The 16,177-nt window shown below is 39.5% G+C and overlaps 1 protein-coding gene across 1 annotated transcript in view; it reads left to right on the top strand.

Annotated features, from left to right (window-relative positions):
• The first annotated feature begins 3,762 nt into the window (after positions 1-3,762).
• The window catches only part of KIF20B (kinesin family member 20B), a 34,739-nt gene continuing 22,324 nt past the window's right edge, over positions 3,763-16,177 (top strand). Inside the window, exons 1-13 of the mRNA XM_069864340.1 lie at positions 3,763-3,918; positions 4,419-4,505; positions 4,624-4,740; positions 4,930-5,068; positions 7,446-7,630; positions 9,352-9,400; positions 10,064-10,258; positions 10,561-10,672; positions 11,124-11,195; positions 11,680-11,826; positions 13,515-13,677; positions 14,671-14,919; positions 15,664-15,803. Coding sequence (XP_069720441.1) covers positions 3,763-3,918; positions 4,419-4,505; positions 4,624-4,740; positions 4,930-5,068; positions 7,446-7,630; positions 9,352-9,400; positions 10,064-10,258; positions 10,561-10,672; positions 11,124-11,195; positions 11,680-11,826; positions 13,515-13,677; positions 14,671-14,919; positions 15,664-15,803 — 1,811 coding nt within the window. The remainder of the gene's footprint in view (positions 3,919-4,418; positions 4,506-4,623; positions 4,741-4,929; positions 5,069-7,445; positions 7,631-9,351; positions 9,401-10,063; positions 10,259-10,560; positions 10,673-11,123; positions 11,196-11,679; positions 11,827-13,514; positions 13,678-14,670; positions 14,920-15,663; positions 15,804-16,177) is intronic.

Raw genomic sequence — 16,177 nt, 5'->3', positions numbered from 1 at the left:
TCAAATATCGATGTTTTCTTTTTCTCATTTGGAAAATGTGGGTGTGCAAGAGTGAACAATGAGTTAATATCAAGTTTCTTGTGAAACTGAAGAAATCCATGACAGAAACTTTTCAAGTATTGACCGAGGCTTGCGATGAAGAGATCCCAAAGAACAAGTCAGTGCTCAAAGGAACCCATTTATTGTCGGGAGAAGATGTGAAAGCAAAAATGATAGAGACCCTCAAAAGCCTTTCTAAAAGTGATCTGCAGAATTGCTTTGAACATTGACAGCATCATATGTAGCTGTAGTCACTTCAGAAGGGAATAATTTTGAAGGTGATCATAGCTGATTTTCTTAATTTGTTAAATAAAAAGTTACAGGCACAGTCTCATGCTTTAAGTGTTGGACCTTGTGTACCTTGGAAAACACTCTGAGAAGATCTTCGTTTTTCCTTTCCAGTAAATGAAAAAGAACAACTTTCAGTTTTGCTCCCAGGAGCTAAATTTTCCCTTTCCTTAAGAGACATTCTCAGTTCCCTCCTGGTATGAAAAAGGTGGTTTGGCATGAGGTTAGCTGGGTGGTTTGAATCCAGTGCTCTGTTCAGGATAGAAACTGAGATACTTTGTAAAAATGTTAGCCCAAGTCTTAAAAAACACGCAGACAAGCTTTTCAGTTTTGTTTGGCAATTTCAAATTTAACGTTGCATTATTTTCTGCTCTTAAAACAGACCAACCCTTGCCACGTGGCCTGCATCTGAACTGAGATCAGGTCTAAGTGTATTACTGATAAGACGGAGCCTCTGTTTAAAGAAAGACGGGATTTAATTTCAAAGAGAACCTCATCAAAGCAGCCGATACAGATCTGTGTGCAATTAGTCTTTTAACAAATTGCTTGCACTAGCTGGCGTTCTTTTCTTCAAACGAAAGAAAAGTGGTTGTGGTACTGACGACTTTCAAGTTGCTTTTCCTTTTATTTCAATTTAAAACAGACCAAAGTTCCTTATAAAGCTCAAAGAATTCCCCTCTGAGACTGAAGTGAAACTTATGGTGATTTTTATTACCCAAATCTGTATATTTCCATGCCCTGATGTTAGAGAAAAGAACATTATCAGACCCCAGAGAACGCCCTGCGCTCAGCCCCGCCCTTCCATTAGCCCTGCCCCTCGATTAGCCCCGCCCACAGCCAGCTCCCGATTAGCCCCGCCCCATTCTTACCACCGCCCCACGCTCAGCGCCGCCCCCATTAGCCCCGCCCCCGCTTAGCCCCGCCCGCCGGCGCCGCGCGTTGCCATTGGCCGGATTTAAAAAGAAGCCGCGGCCGAGCCTGGGGCGGTGCCGGTACTGTGAGCGCGGTGGGGAGCAGTGGCGGCTGTGCCCACCTGGCGCGGCGCAGGCTCTCAGGTCAGTCCGTGCGGGATACGGGGCTTTGCACCGGGGAGGGGAGGAGGCGGAGGCGGCGGGGGGGCTCGGGTAGCGTGTGCGGGGGGAGCGCGGGGCCGTGCGGGGGCACCGTCCGCGGTTCGGGCTGCCGGTGGGCTCGCGGGGACGCTGCTAGCTCCACGCGCAAAGCTTCGTGTTTGGGCTTTGCCTCATAAGAATAAGGCTATAATCTTGATCGATCACACCTTAATGTAAGGTTATGTTTAAAGCAGCTGTTAGTTATCTAACAAATGCGTTTCCTCCCAAAGCCCGGTAAGCATTTTGAAGCGAGCCTGCGTGGCCGGTGAACGAACTTCCTGGATCGTGGCAGCGCGGTTGTTTCTCTCCAGCAGCGCCTTAGAGTCATAGAATAACTAGGTTGGAAGAGACCCACCCGATCATCGAGTCCAACCGTTCCTATCAAACACTAAACCTTAGCACCTCATCCACCCGTGCCTTAAACAATCTCCAGGGAAGGTGAATCACCCACCTCCCTGAGCAGCCTGTTTCTGCGCCCAATGACCCTTTCTGTGAAAAATCTTTTCCTAATGTCCAGCCTAAACCTCCCCTGGCGGAGCTTGAGGCCATTCCCTCTTGTCTTCTCCCCTGTCACTTGGGAGAAAAGGCCAGTTCCCTCCTCTCCACAACCTCCTTTCAGGCAGTTGTAGAGAGCAATGAGGTCTCCCCTCAGCCTCCTCTTCTCCAGGCTAAACAACCCCAGCTCTCTTAGCTGTTCCTCATAAGGCCTGTTCTCCAGCCCTTTCACCAGCTTTGTTGCTCTTCTCTGGACTCGCTTCAGACCATCAACATCCTTCTTGTGGTGAGGGGCCCAGAACCGAACACAGGATTCGAGGAGCGGTCTCACCAGTGCCGAGTACAGAGGGAGAATAACCTCCCTGGACCTGCTGGTCACACCGTTTCTGATACAGGCCAAGATGCCATTGGCCTTCTTGGCCACCTGGGCACACTGCTGGCTCATGTTCAGTGGGCTGTCAACCAACACCCCCAGGTCCCTCTCCTCCAGGCAGCTTTCTAGACAGATTTCTCCTAGTCTGTAGCACTGCATAGGGTTGTTGTGCCCCAAGTGCAGTACCCAGCACTTGACCTTGTTAGTCGCGGTCAGTGTTTGTTGAAGGTGTGATAACGCTTCAGGCCAGTCTCTTCCTGGTTTTCACTCGCTAACACAGAGCCCCTGGGTTAGAAGAAACTAAGTATGTGTTGCAGCTTAGTTCTCGTGTAGACACTTTTCAGATTTTGTGCTCTATGACTGCCTAATAGGCAGTGCTATTCTTGAGCAAAGGGGCTTTGAACCAGCCCTGCGCTGTCTTGTTTTAATGCATTAAGTGTTCTCAGTTAGTATTTGGGCACAATGTCCAAGCTTTGCTGCAGCATACGTGCAGGAATGCAGTATTAAAAGACCATTGAATGGCTTTGTCCAAAGCCTCAAAACCGTATGAGGCCATGCGACGGTTTTCTAGTTCCTATAATGTTTATTGCCATAGTCTATGTGTAGTTCCCCGGTAAGGTGTTTTAAATGTAATCCATAACAAACGCTGCCAAGTCGCATCCGTAGAATAGCAGGAAAGCACAGTAAGAGAGTCAAAATACATTTATATTTTAAAATAAGATGCTTCTTCTAAAGTTTTTTTTTTGATTTACCTGTCTGCTATCAATGCTGAAAGAATTTACTTTTGTTCTTTATAGTGAATTTTCATTGATTAGATTCTGAGATGCACAAAAATTATTAAATTGTGGATTAATAAATGAATTGCAGGTCTGTAACATGACTGAAGAAATGAGTGAAAAGCAATACTTTACTTTGTACTCTGGCGTGAGGTCTTCTCACTTTCTAGAGTCCCCTCAGTAATGAACACTTTCTATTAGCCTTTGCAATGTTTCTTGACTCTGTCTTAAGTAACATTGTGTTGCCTGCATAATAACAACTAATTGCTGAGATAAAGTGAGGTTTGAGTTAATCTCACAATGAGTTTTTATTCTAAATGGGCGCTATAGTGGGGCAATGATGTGGAACAATGACTGTTGTTATTTTCTTATCAGATGTGCTTTTTAGCAAGGTTGTTGTATATGTGTAAGACTTCCCCCCGCCCTGCACCATAGAGTTGTCTTTTATTAAAAGGAGAGTTTTTGTTCTTGCTTCATCATGATGTGAACCCCTCTGCAGATCCTCTCCCCAGCTATCGGGAACTTGCTTTGTAAATTATGACTAGGATGAAGAAAGCTTAAAGAAATTACACTATCTCAAATGGACTTTTTTTTTTTTTGAGGAGGGGGGGCACCCGACTTCAGAAGCTCTACATTATGTGATCAGAGAGCAAAAAATATTTTTATTTTATCTTGTAGGATGGAAGAAACTTCAGATAATGAGAAATTTTGCAGACCATCCTATATTGCTGGTGTTGAGCTGCCTCAAAGAACAGGACTGGTAAATGTGGAAGATATTAAAGCAGATCTCTCTGCTGAACTTTCCTTAGCTTCATTAAGTTCAGACACAAGCCAGGTAAGAAAGCTTTCTTATTAGAATTTTTTGGATTTTTTTTTTTAAAATATGCTTAGTTCTTGGATCAATAAGATTTTGTGGAGGAGGTGAAGAGCATCTTTAATAGGTTTTTAATGCAGAGGAGTTGCATAATATTAGACTATGCATTGATAGCTTGTTGGGTGCATCAGTGTTCTGTGAATGAGGCTGACTGCCCCTTCAGAGCAGCTTAAGGTTAGAATGTGTTTTGTGAGTTTCATCCCTGCTCTCTAGTTTGCATGACTGTGGTGTATATGTGTGTGCTGCAAGAGTATGAGCTCTGAAGTTACCAGAGTGAACTTCTGCAGGGGCCTAAGCACTGGTAACAACTGGTGGAATTAATTACTTTCCCTTTCCATGTCATCAAATAAGTCCGTTCAAAATAACCTGATAAAAATAAAGGTGCCTTACCATGTGGATTATCAATCGGAGAATCTGGTCATATTTCTAACTCCCTTAACTTTTTTTGTTTTTAATCTAAGGGGAGCAGTTTGGAATCTAAGGGACACGTACAAGTTTACCTACGTATTAGGCCGTTTACATCGTTGGAAAGAGAAAGTGAAATGCAGGTGTGACATTTCTTTATTTTAAAAACCCCTTTAAATGTATGGTGGTTTGCTTTTTCCTCTAACAGGAGCTCTTTGTACTTTCTTCATGTCTGCATTGCTTGTGCTTTCTTTTAAATAGGAGTGCGTTTCTATTGAAGACTCAACAAGCATCATACTGAAGCCCCCTAAAAACTCTTTTAGTCGACTGAGTGAAAAAACTGCTGGACAGATGATGCAGAAGTTCACTTTTTCTCAAGTAAATGAGTTATCTGTAATTTCTTGATTTATTCCTGGAAAAAGTTGTTTAACTTCTATTATTTAACCCCAAGCAAACTAGATTTTTAAACTTCCAGTAGTCTAAGCTTATAAACTTATACAATTTAAGAGTCTTAACATCTCTAAGGATTGCTTAAAGAAAATAAAAATGTTTCTTGGTAATGCTTAGGTGTTTGGACCTGAAACAACTCAAGAAGAGTTCTTTGAAGGTGCCATAAAACAACCAGTGCAAGACTTCTTAGATGGATACAATCGTCTTATTTTTACCTATGGTGTTACAAATGCTGGAAAAACCTACACAATTCAAGGTACAAGAAGAAACATGTTCTTGAAGGAATTTCATTTTTTTTTTTTTCTTTTTAAAGCCAGGGGTTACTTCTAGCACAAATGTTATAACTTTTTCCTTTACTTAAGCTGTATGCCTGATACATTGGCTTCTCCTGAGTAAATAGCCTTTGAGTGTCACCTTCCACAACAAGCATCACTAAAATACCAGGAGATTCACTGCCAGATTTTACATAAGCATGTAGTGATATTGCTTTGTAAAGCTATCATAACTTTAGCCAGGTGGCTGTGACTCTTCTTTTTTCATCCAAGTATCTAGGGCATCAGGGATGAGGGGAAGTTAGGAAAATGCATCTTCTATATATCACGATGTCAAAAGTCACTCTCCACCAGGCTAGCATTTTGTTATTTTTATCATAAAGGTCATGCACATCTTATACGCAGTGTCTTCAAGTAAGCAACAGTATTTGAGTCTGTTTCAACTACTACAGGCAGAGAGTAAATGTTTTGAAACATATTTGATTGCTTCCAAGTATTTCTGTCTTGTCTCAAGTTTCTAGACTTACTAATACCTCTCAAGGCTGTGTCTCCTGATGTGCGATTTCTGTACTGTTCAATATCCCTTCTGGTCAGAAGATGTTACTTCTTAGATTATTTTTCAAAACATTTCAACGAATGAGGTGATTTGTTTGACCTTTTTTTCCTATAGTGAAATAGCAGTTCTAGATGCTATACTGCTTGTTTTCTCCACAGAAGTAGTAGAAGGACAATGAGTTTTGTGATAAATGAGACTGATCTTGATTAAAGAGACATTGTCTTCTAAGTAATCTTCTGTTAGGTGGATTATAAGTGAAGTGTAGTGCAAGTACTTTCAGTTCTCGATTATCTAGGGCAATAAAGGGATGCTCTTTCCTGTCCTATCAAATAATAGGCAAATAACGCTCCCAAATTCCTTAAGTGTGCAGTCCTCTGTGCTTGACTAGTTTGGTGTATATTGTGAGGGGTGGGTTTTTTTCAAGCATTTTTAATTCCTGTATTTTTAGGCTCTGGAGAACATTTTCATGGTGTTCTATTATATTTTTGTATTCAGTCAGTGGCAAAGAACTTAAGTGGAAGATAAAGAGGTCTTTCAGGACTGTTTGTTGTTTGCTAGTGACTGTTACTTCGTTAGTTCGAAGTTAAATTATAAGTGGCATTACAATGAGGAAAAAATGATTAAAGAAGAGAGGAGATGAGGAACAAGTGTAATGCAGCAATACTTTAACTTAATAAGCCATTTGGTTACTAGGTTGGTGTTTGAATGCTAACTGTAAGTTCTGACTTTGGCAACACAGCTAGTGTTGCAACTGGTAAAAGCCTATCTGTCTCTGGAGTAACAACAATTATTAGAAACTGTTAGGTGATGCTCTCAGAGTCTGAGACAGGACAGCAGTTTCTCTTCCGTTCTCCACTTTCTCCCCTTCTCTGTGATTTAGAAATCAAAGTTCATTTAATCCTTTTTAAATGTGCATCTGGATTCTGAAAGATCAAGCATGCATTTGTGGCGTATTAAACAGACACAGACTCTGCTTTCAATTCAAGCTGAGACCAAATTTATTGTTACAACCTCATCTTTATACCTTAGTGAAATGTCAACAACAGTCCTGCAAGTCCTTCATAAAAATTTCCACACCTGTTCTTCTTCCCAGCTCCTTGTGACCACTGTGATTGTTTCTATGCCTTCTTGGTTTTGCCACTGATGTTGAATTTTCTCAGGCTGGAGGCTAGCTGGTTATCAAAGCTCTCTGCAGTCTTATTTCCAGAGGCTCTGTAGCATTCATGGTCATTTTTGCTCAGCATCTCTTCTGACATGCACTGAGGCTTCTATTGAACTCCTTTTTTGCCTTTTGGGTGCAAAAATATTACGCTCTGAGAAAAGGGTCTGGAATGAGGAAAGGAGTGAGTCTTGACAAGGCTTTTAGAACTTTCTTTGTAGGGCCCGTGGAATTAGTACAGGACAGCAGCCAAGAGCTCAGTCATCCATCTGTTGAATTTCAAGATTACTTCCTTGAGAGAGAAGGCATCCTGTGGAATATGATTAAAAAACTGCAAATCTCTCTTAAGTGTCTCTTGGTGTTGGTTTGGCTTTTTCCTTTCCGTACCCCAGCAGTTTTTTGCTTTGTTATGCCCATCAAAGTCTTAAGGGTTAGAGCATGAGCTGTTGCTGAAAGCCAAATGCCTTTCGAAATGCTCTGACATTTCAGTTACCCTTTTCAGTTACCCTGAGAATACAACCCCCCTGCTGTAAGTGGCCTTAGAATTCCTAATATGTGACTTGCAATTAGAATTGCTTGCCCTTCCGTATTCATAAATCTTGTTCACAGTAATAATTAGGGCTTTTCTTTTGTATGTTGCTTGCAGGCACAGAAGATGATGTTGGCATTCTGCCAAGGACTATGGACATGTTGTTCAAAAGTATTGGCGGAAAGCTATACACAGCAATGGATCTCAAACCCCATCGGTGCAGAGATTACATAAAGCTGACTAAAGACCAAGCAAGGGAAGAAACTGCTATTAAGAATTCCATTCTTCGCCTAACAAAAGAGGTAGAGGAGCAGTTTTTTCCATACTGATGACTACACACCTTTAGCTCAGTGTTACCCTTTTCATTTTTCAATGGGAAGAGACTACTTGTATTTAAGCATGGTTGTGTCAGATGGCTCTTCAGATTAGCCTACAACCGAGCCACTGATGAAACCTGTTCTGTGGATTTCTGTCCTGTGACTGAATATTTTTTCTGCATCTTGGGCACCTGATGATTTATTCTCTGGAGTTACTGGTACTTAACAAGGACTGAATGCAAATAGTCTCCCCATCTGCGGGGTACACAAATAGATTTGCTCCTTTAAACAACTTACTGTCTTTCAGGATACTTAAAAGAAATGAATGACTTCGAGGTTGTCACCTCAAAAGACCATCAAAGACTGAGTATATGCTAGGAATGGGAACTAGAAAGGAATTACTGCACTGTTTTATTTTTAATGAAAAGAACTGAGCAACTTGCTGCTGGTATGCTAGGTTATAAAGGGATATTTTGACTCTTGTGGGATGGTAAATATCTATCACCTTGTTTTTTTTTTTTTATCCGAGTCATTTAACTGCTGTATTTCAATGTGAAGGCAGGTGGCAGCAAAGCTTTGAAGAATTTTGTTTCAAAACTGCAGGTATATGTTAAATCTGGCTGTAGCAGTTTTTAAGGACTACACAAAAACCTGTCACGCATGTGTTTGAATACACTTCTGCTCTAGTTTCTTGAACTGTGGTTGTCAGAACAATACATTAGCTTATAAATTTGGTGGTGAAGCTAGCTTCTACTTTAACAGAGACAGATTTGAATGGGTGTTTTGTGTGTAAGGCTTAAGCATAGAAGTTTAATAATTCATTATTTCATTAGTTTATTATTACTCATTGATTATTACTTCATAAAGCTGTGACTCCATAAACAATTAATATGAAACATACTCCTGACAAAACATTTAAAAAAAAAACAAAAACAAAAAACAACCCAAACCACTCCTATTCCAAAATGCATTTTTCTTGCCTTAAGCATACTGGTTTTGGTAGATGAGTTGCACTTCTTTGCAGTTCTGTGCCTAAAGAAACAGCCAAATAAAGCTAGTACTGGGAGCAGTTTGAGTTGCGGGAACTTGTTTTTCCTTCTTTTTTTTTTAAGAGTGACACAGAAGACAGTATTCCTTCTGTTTCCAAAGTGTAGACTTTGTTTCAACTGTGAAAGGCTTCTACAGTCAGCATCATGAAGGAATAAATTTCTCGCTTAATTTCTTAAGCAGATGAGTATTCTACACTTAGCTCAATTCCTGAGGGTTGACCTAGGAAGCCATAAGATATAGAATCATGAATTAGCAAAATGCCAATAACAACATTTTAGGACTCTCTAGATTCATCAGGTTGAGTAATGTGTAAACTGCCACTGGACTCCTGCACATCATCCTGTTAAATCACTTGGATTCTGTGTAGGGTCTCACTCCTCTGTTTTTATGTAGCTATTTTTCTGCTTGCTGTTCAATACTATCTACTGTGGTAGGGCCTGATGTAAAGGAAGCATCAGGAATGGCTATTAAGGTAAGAACAACCCTTACAATAGGAATGTACAGATGCATTAAACTAGGCATGATGTGTAGCCAGGATCCTGTTTTGGCAGAGTGCAGCTGCACTGTGTTGCTATCTATCAGGACAATAGAGCTGTTATAAAAGTAACTGGTGATGTACTGTCAAAATATCCTAAAATCCCTGTTTTCTTTTGTAGGCAGACCATCAAGATGGCACTAACAACAAAGCACCAGTTGATTCTAAGGGTATGATTAATATTAAAGGCTTGCATTTAAAGCCGGCAAAGAAACTTTAAGGTTAAGAACTGACTTCTGGCCTATGTTAATAATGAAGTGACTGACTGACATTTTTATGTGACTGTGCATTAGATAGTGAGAAAATAATCAAGGCAGAGTACAGAAGGACGAAATGGTTAAAACAAGACCTGAGCAGGCATTAAATCAAACAGAAAATATAGCAAGAAAAAGTAGTATTACTTATGCTATGGGCCCTAGTAGTATCCTGAGAGGCTTTTAGAGTAGCTATGTGTAATTAGATAAACCTAACTCTAGCTTTTAGAAACTACATAAGTGCTAGGTTTGCTTTAAAAAGTCAGAACAAAGTGTACTTTTCAGTTTAATTCTGACTTCTAAAGTTATTTAAGGGACTTCACTAATTCCAGCCAAACTGTATGCACTTGCTAGAATTTCCAGGTAGAAAAGGAAGTGGTAGGGTAGGGATCCCTTGCAAATAGGTAGGGTAAGCATGTGACTTCCAGATGCTTAAAGGTAGGGAAAACTTCACTGTGTTTTCATTTGGGATAAATATTTTTAGAAGGCTACTGTAATATAAGTGTTCGCTTAATATTTTTTTTAAATGAAATTCACTTTACTAGCCCTTTACTGACTTGTGAATTTTGTACTTTGCAGATTGGGAAGAACTCATGGAAGACTCTGAATGCTCTAGCACAACTGTGAAAAACTGCATAAAGTTTTCTGTGTGGATTTCATTTTTTGAGATTTACAATGAATGTTTCTATGATCTACTGATTCCTATATCAAATGACAAGAAAAGAAAAACGCTACGCCTTGCTCAAGATATCAAGGGATTTTCTTATGTTAAAGGTGATCAGAATATATTGGAAAATGCAAAATTTGTCTTTTCAGTGCTCAGGCTAAGGTTGCTCACTTAATTTAGGTGAAATATCTTTTAGTGTGGTAATGGATGGAATCATGTGATGTACTTGTCCTTCCTTTCCTGTAGAAGGAGGAATCTTGATGTCATTTGACATTTTATAATTTGTCTAAAGCAGACTCCAAAAATGTGTTTCGAGTAAATATTATTCATGGTGTGCATATATTATCCCCTAATCTCTTCTTTCTTTTTTATAATAGTATTTACAACATTATGTTTGTTCTTCCTAAAGATCTGCAGTGGATTCAGATTTCTGATTCTAAAGAAGCATCTAGACTTCTAAAACTGGGGTTGAAACACCAGAGTATTGCAAGCACGAAACTAAATACTTGCTCCAGCAGAAGGTAAGAAACGTTTGGAATAACATTGGGTATAGAATGGTGTGTGGGAGGAAGGAGAAACTAAAAAATGGCTTGTGTTTTAAGGGAGGAAGAGACTCTAACAAGGTCTAAATATCTAGATTTCTGTTCTGGTGTCCTTTAGCAGTGTGTGACCCAGTGCTTGAAGCCAAAAGTTCTCAATCCTTCAACAAGATGAACACATTCAAAAGTTAACAGTCAGTGTTTTATCAAATATTCTTCAAAAGCCCTCTAGCTTTATTCCATCTCTGTGTCCGAGGACAAAGCAAAATAAGAGCTACATAAACATCTCTTTAAAAGCTTGTATCTGGTAGGGTATATGCTTAGATGTGTTGACAGATACAACAATGTTTTGAAAAGATGTAGAGGCTAAAAATATTCTAAAGGCATTAGTCTACTTTATAACTTCCTTGCTATTTTAAACTTTTCCTTTTAGTCACAGTGTATTCACAGTGAGGATACTCAAAATTGAAGATTCAGGAGCACCACAAGTGACACGAGTCAATGAGTAAGTTCAGAGCAGCATCCCCCTTTTTTCTTGTGTTGGTTTACTGGTACTGCACTGCGCACCCAGTGCTCCCTAGTAAAGCCTAAGGTGTGCATGGTAGTTTCCCCACATCCACTCAAGTAACACTTAGCACTCTATCTTAAGTTGTCAGGTTGCGATGCTGTTCTGTATCTTGTCCCTTCTTTTCAGCACAAGGTTCTGCTAGCCTGCTGTATTCCGGAACTCATTTAAGTCACCAGAAGGAAAAAGTCTGGGAGAGGGGAGAGGAGAGCATGGGTTATGAGGGGGATGGGAAGCATGTTGAGAAAGGATTTGGTGGAAAGTAGTGTGAAGTCTGGAGAGGCAACATTTAAAAGCATGGAAGGGTTCATGCAGATGAAAATCAAAAATTTTTGTTCTTAAAGAGAAGAAATATTTTTTAAGAAGTGGATAATTTGTGTATGTTCTAAAGTAAATAAAGTGAGTTTTCCTTATTTGCTTTCAGATTGTCAATGTGTGATCTTGCTGGTTCTGAAAGATATACCAAGACCCGCAATGAAGGTGATAGATTGAAAGAGAGCGGAAATATAAACACCTCTCTCCTGATTCTAGGCAAGTGTATGAATGCACTCAAAAACTGTCAACAGTCAAAGTAAGTCCTTTTAAGAATTGCAAACTGGTTGTGGTTTTTAGGTATTTAGTACAATGTTTTAAAACTATTGTTAACATTGCATGTCTTAAGCAGTAAGTTTTTGATTGAGAAGTTGTATAGACTTACAAATCTGGTAAAATCTTGTGATCTACCAAAGCTTTCTTAAAGATGCCTTGTTTTGCACTTTACATCATTTGAATTCTAACATTCTTTAAACACGCTATTGTAGATTTAAGCAATTTAACTTTCTTTTTCTGAGTTTGGATTATCAAGCAAACTTTGGAATATGTCTGAACACCTTTCTCACTAGTGTGACATTAAGAGTCAAATTTTCAGTGTTTTATTACTGTATTTTAAATGAAACTCACTTTCCATGTACTTCTACTGTAATATTTTTTCATCAGCCAGTGTTGTGTTATATTAATTGTGCACTCTTTAACAAAATCTCTGTCTTCTAGATTGTCACATAACTTTTAATATTTTTTCTTTATCTAGCATATACAGACCAAAGAAGGCCTTGTAGCTATTTATGAATTATAGTAAAATAATACAAAAAGCTAGCTATCTAACAAAACCAGTACTATGTACAGTCACAGCCACCTGTAACTGTCCAGGGACTGCTGTATCCACGGGTTGTCACTTAAAGATCTTTCTCTGTCCCAGAAGATAAATGAACTGTCTGTTGATCAATTATGCCCAGATGTGCTTTGCCAAATTCACTTACCCCTAACTGTTCCTGACAGTCTGTTCAAAGTTTATCACCCCTTAAAATGAAAATAACTTGCTAGCATGTATTCCTGATTAACCCTGCATTTTGTGAATTTATGGTCTTGTTTATCTTCCTGTCCTTTCCAGACAGGAAAGACAAAGCTGGCAGCTGCTTAAAGGGCTGTTAATGTATTTATAATGTCTTTTTCTGATCCTAATAATTGGAATTCTAACAATATAGAAGAAATATTCTGAAGCAAGATCTCCTGTTTATCAGTCTTGCGGCAAAGCTACTTACGAGTTGTGTGTATTCTGGCAAGAGCGTCACTGTCTTGCTGTATACTGTAGTACTGTTCATGTAACTGAATAGCTGTCACATGTCTAAAATGCAAGCAACCTGTTCAGTGGCAAGTGTGTATTTAGTCATGTCTTGGGAATTCTCATTAAATTTCCTATAGGCATCAAAACCTATGCCACCAGCTGTTAAATTCAAGGGCACAACTTCTGATTTAGGAAAAGCCAAACTACTGGGGGTTTGGGGAAGAAGTTCTGGAAAGTATCTCCATGTTTGGTGTGTACTCCTTTTCTTGCCTAGGCACTTGCTATTGTCCATTCTCAGAGGCGAGATGCTGAGTGGGAGACACCTCTGATAATATTAGATACTGCATGCCTAGAACTAGATATGTCCTTTTGATAATGCAGAAAGGGAGAGAGAGGTGGAGGTATAGTCCAATGTAGCGTGAAGCTATGTGGCCTATGCTAGGCTGAACTTCCCTTTTTGTTTGTGTTCCCATTGATTGCATTTCTATAGCATATCTGACCTAATGACTAAAGCCGCACTTGCAGCAGCTATGCAGTCTCTTCAGTAACAGCTTTATTGAGTCCAAAACATTTTTAATTGATTGAAATACTAGTGCTTTTATGAATATTTAAGTCTCCAGACTGGTGACTTCTTGTCACCTGTTCTTTTGTCTTTAAAGGCTGCATCAGCACATACCCTTTCGTGAAAGTAAATTAACTCACTTCCTCCAAGGATACTTCAGTGGAAAGGGAAAGGTATACATGATAGTTAACATAAGCCAGTGTGCTTCAGCATATGATGAAACACTCAATGTGCTAAAGTTCTCAGCTATTGCACAGAAGGTAAGTGTGGTGTAGTTTGTCTTGTTGATCAGTACTTATGATTTGCATTGAAAGAGCAGGTTCTCTCGCTTAAGATTACAAGCTTAGTTACTGGATTTCTATCTCATGTTGCAATTGTATTTTCTAATTACTCCTTGTCAGGCTTTATTTACTTGTAAAGCATTTTGAAAAGGCTTTGGGATGCATTTTTTACTTTGGGGTAGGGGATTGGGAGCATCTCCTACTGAAAATCCATAATTCCTGTAAAATGTCCAGACTAAGAGGGCACTTATATTTGGAAGAAATTCACTGAGGTCTAGGTACGCTTTCTTCTGTACTCATAACAACCTCTCACCAAGGAGCAATTCCAGATGTCCTATAATACTACTGCTGCCTTAATTTGGAATATTGCTCACCTGGAATATTGATAAAATAGGTTGAGCACCAAAGAGATGGAAAGGTTGTCTTTATGTCCATAGAGGCTTCAGTGGGAAGTAGAGGGTAGAGGTTAAACAGAATGAATAGAAGTAGGTGCAGTCAGATAACCCTGATGAAGCCAGAAGATGAAAGTGTCAGATAAGTGCTGCAGCCTTAGTGAAAGGCTTTGGATTGTGGGCTCACCTAAACAGGTGAAGTTCAACCCTAGAAGGAGCAGACTTGTAAGGGTGATACAGCTTTTCCAGAAACAGAATTTGTAGGATGACATTCATGTAATGCAATTAGTAACCCAAGGCACAGGAGAAACAGAAATCTGTTGGTGCATGAGGTGGCAAACCTCTTGTAGATCTTTGAGCTATTGAAACTTTTTGTTCCTGGGATCAAACCAGAGGTTAGACTATAAAGTGACTCCTCTGTACTCTAGCTGGAAACTGGTCTAAGTAGTGACCCTGAACAGAGGATGGGCTGAGGGAGTACTGAGCTTGGGAGACCCATAGGGAAGTGCAACAGGTGTCTCTTAGAAGTGCTTGTAGAGGTTTAAAAAATACTGATGATTGTTCTTTATTTTCTGGATAGGTTTTGCTTATGGACATGTCTGTCCTTCCCCAAGATCAGTCATATGGCCAGAAATCGGCAAGAGAATCATCATTACTTCGTGACACAAGAATGCCAGCTTTAAGGAAAAGAGCTACTACCCTATGGGACAGGACCTTAGAAGATGTGATTGAAGATGCTGATGATGTGATGGAGGAACAGCATGATGCGTCAGGAGAAGAAGCAGTGCAGAAATGCGAAGAAGTTGTTATTGGAAAAGAAGAATATATGGTATGTGCCAGGGTTACTTTAAGAATTCACGTAGTGTGGAGTACTTAAGCAAGGTATTCTTCTCCCAGTTTCCCCTCACTCTCAACTGTGTTATTTTCTCATCACCCTTACTCTATCTACATCCAGCCTTGGGAACTGAAAGTGGTATTGCTCATGACTTAGTGCCCCTTGTGGGGAAAACTGTGGAATGTCCAAGTATAGGCTGGGCGGTAAGAATTGCATATTTGACTTTCTTGCCTTTTAGTAACCTATGGTTAATGCACAGCAAGTATTATAACTTTTAGCAATACAGATGATTGTTCTTTTGTGTTCTATGAACAATAGAACTCTGAAAACCATTTTATAAGGAACAGTAATTTCAGTCACTTCTAGAGAAGACGAGGAGGGAACAGAACTAGAGACTTTTGTTGAGGTTTCACTAATATTGCCCCAGAAATGAACGTTTGGAAATTGAGCCAAATCCTGTGGAACTTAAGCTTCTTTTTTTTTTTAAAGGCAACTTTAAGTTCGTTACAAGAAGTCTTAATGTGCTCTGCAGGTGCCCACTCTGTGCAAACTTACAAATTACTGTGCTAGTACCAAACAGATATTTCAATCTACTGTTTATGAATAAGCTAATAAAAGAACTGAAAGACATTTTACCAGCTGGAAGAGTGAAGTGTTGTAGTGTTTGAGGAATGAGAAGAATCTCCCTTCTGGGAAACTATTTCCTTATGAAAAACTTAATATTACTGGTAATTCTAGAAGCTGCTGGGTCTCGTTGAAGAGTTGAAGAACAACCTTATTGCTGAAAAGAAGAATAAGTTATTGCTGGAACTAAAAATTCGTGAAGAAGTGACACAAGAATTTACCCAATATTTTGCTGAACAGGACATGTTCTTCAAGTAAGTTAGTGTTAAGTGGTTTTAAATTTACTGGTTAAAAAATGAAAGCAAATTCACTTATTTCTTAAGTCTGTCTATTTAATATAAGAGACCACAATTGTCTGTTAGACTTGCTGCCTCTGTTGATGTATCAGTTTGTCTGGACTATGAGTTCAGGGGAAATACTGTTTAGGAAAGACTTTGATTTTTTTGGACGGTTGAGTAAGGGAGTGTGTGAAATCTATAAGCAGCATTTGTTCCTTAGACCTCTCCCCAAGAGAAAAGAGCTGCTTTGGTAGGATGTCTATAGAAAGAGTGACAGTTGCAAAGTCTTTGCTGCAGTCTTAGTAGTATTGCTAACAGGTGTTTTGGTTCAAGCTTAAAAAAAATGCTTG

The sequence above is a fragment of the Phaenicophaeus curvirostris genome, chromosome 9 (assembly GCF_032191515.1).
Source record: "Phaenicophaeus curvirostris isolate KB17595 chromosome 9, BPBGC_Pcur_1.0, whole genome shotgun sequence".
NCBI classification, from domain to species: domain Eukaryota; kingdom Metazoa; phylum Chordata; class Aves; order Cuculiformes; family Cuculidae; genus Phaenicophaeus; species Phaenicophaeus curvirostris.
This window is presented reverse-complemented; position numbering and strand designations above follow the sequence as displayed.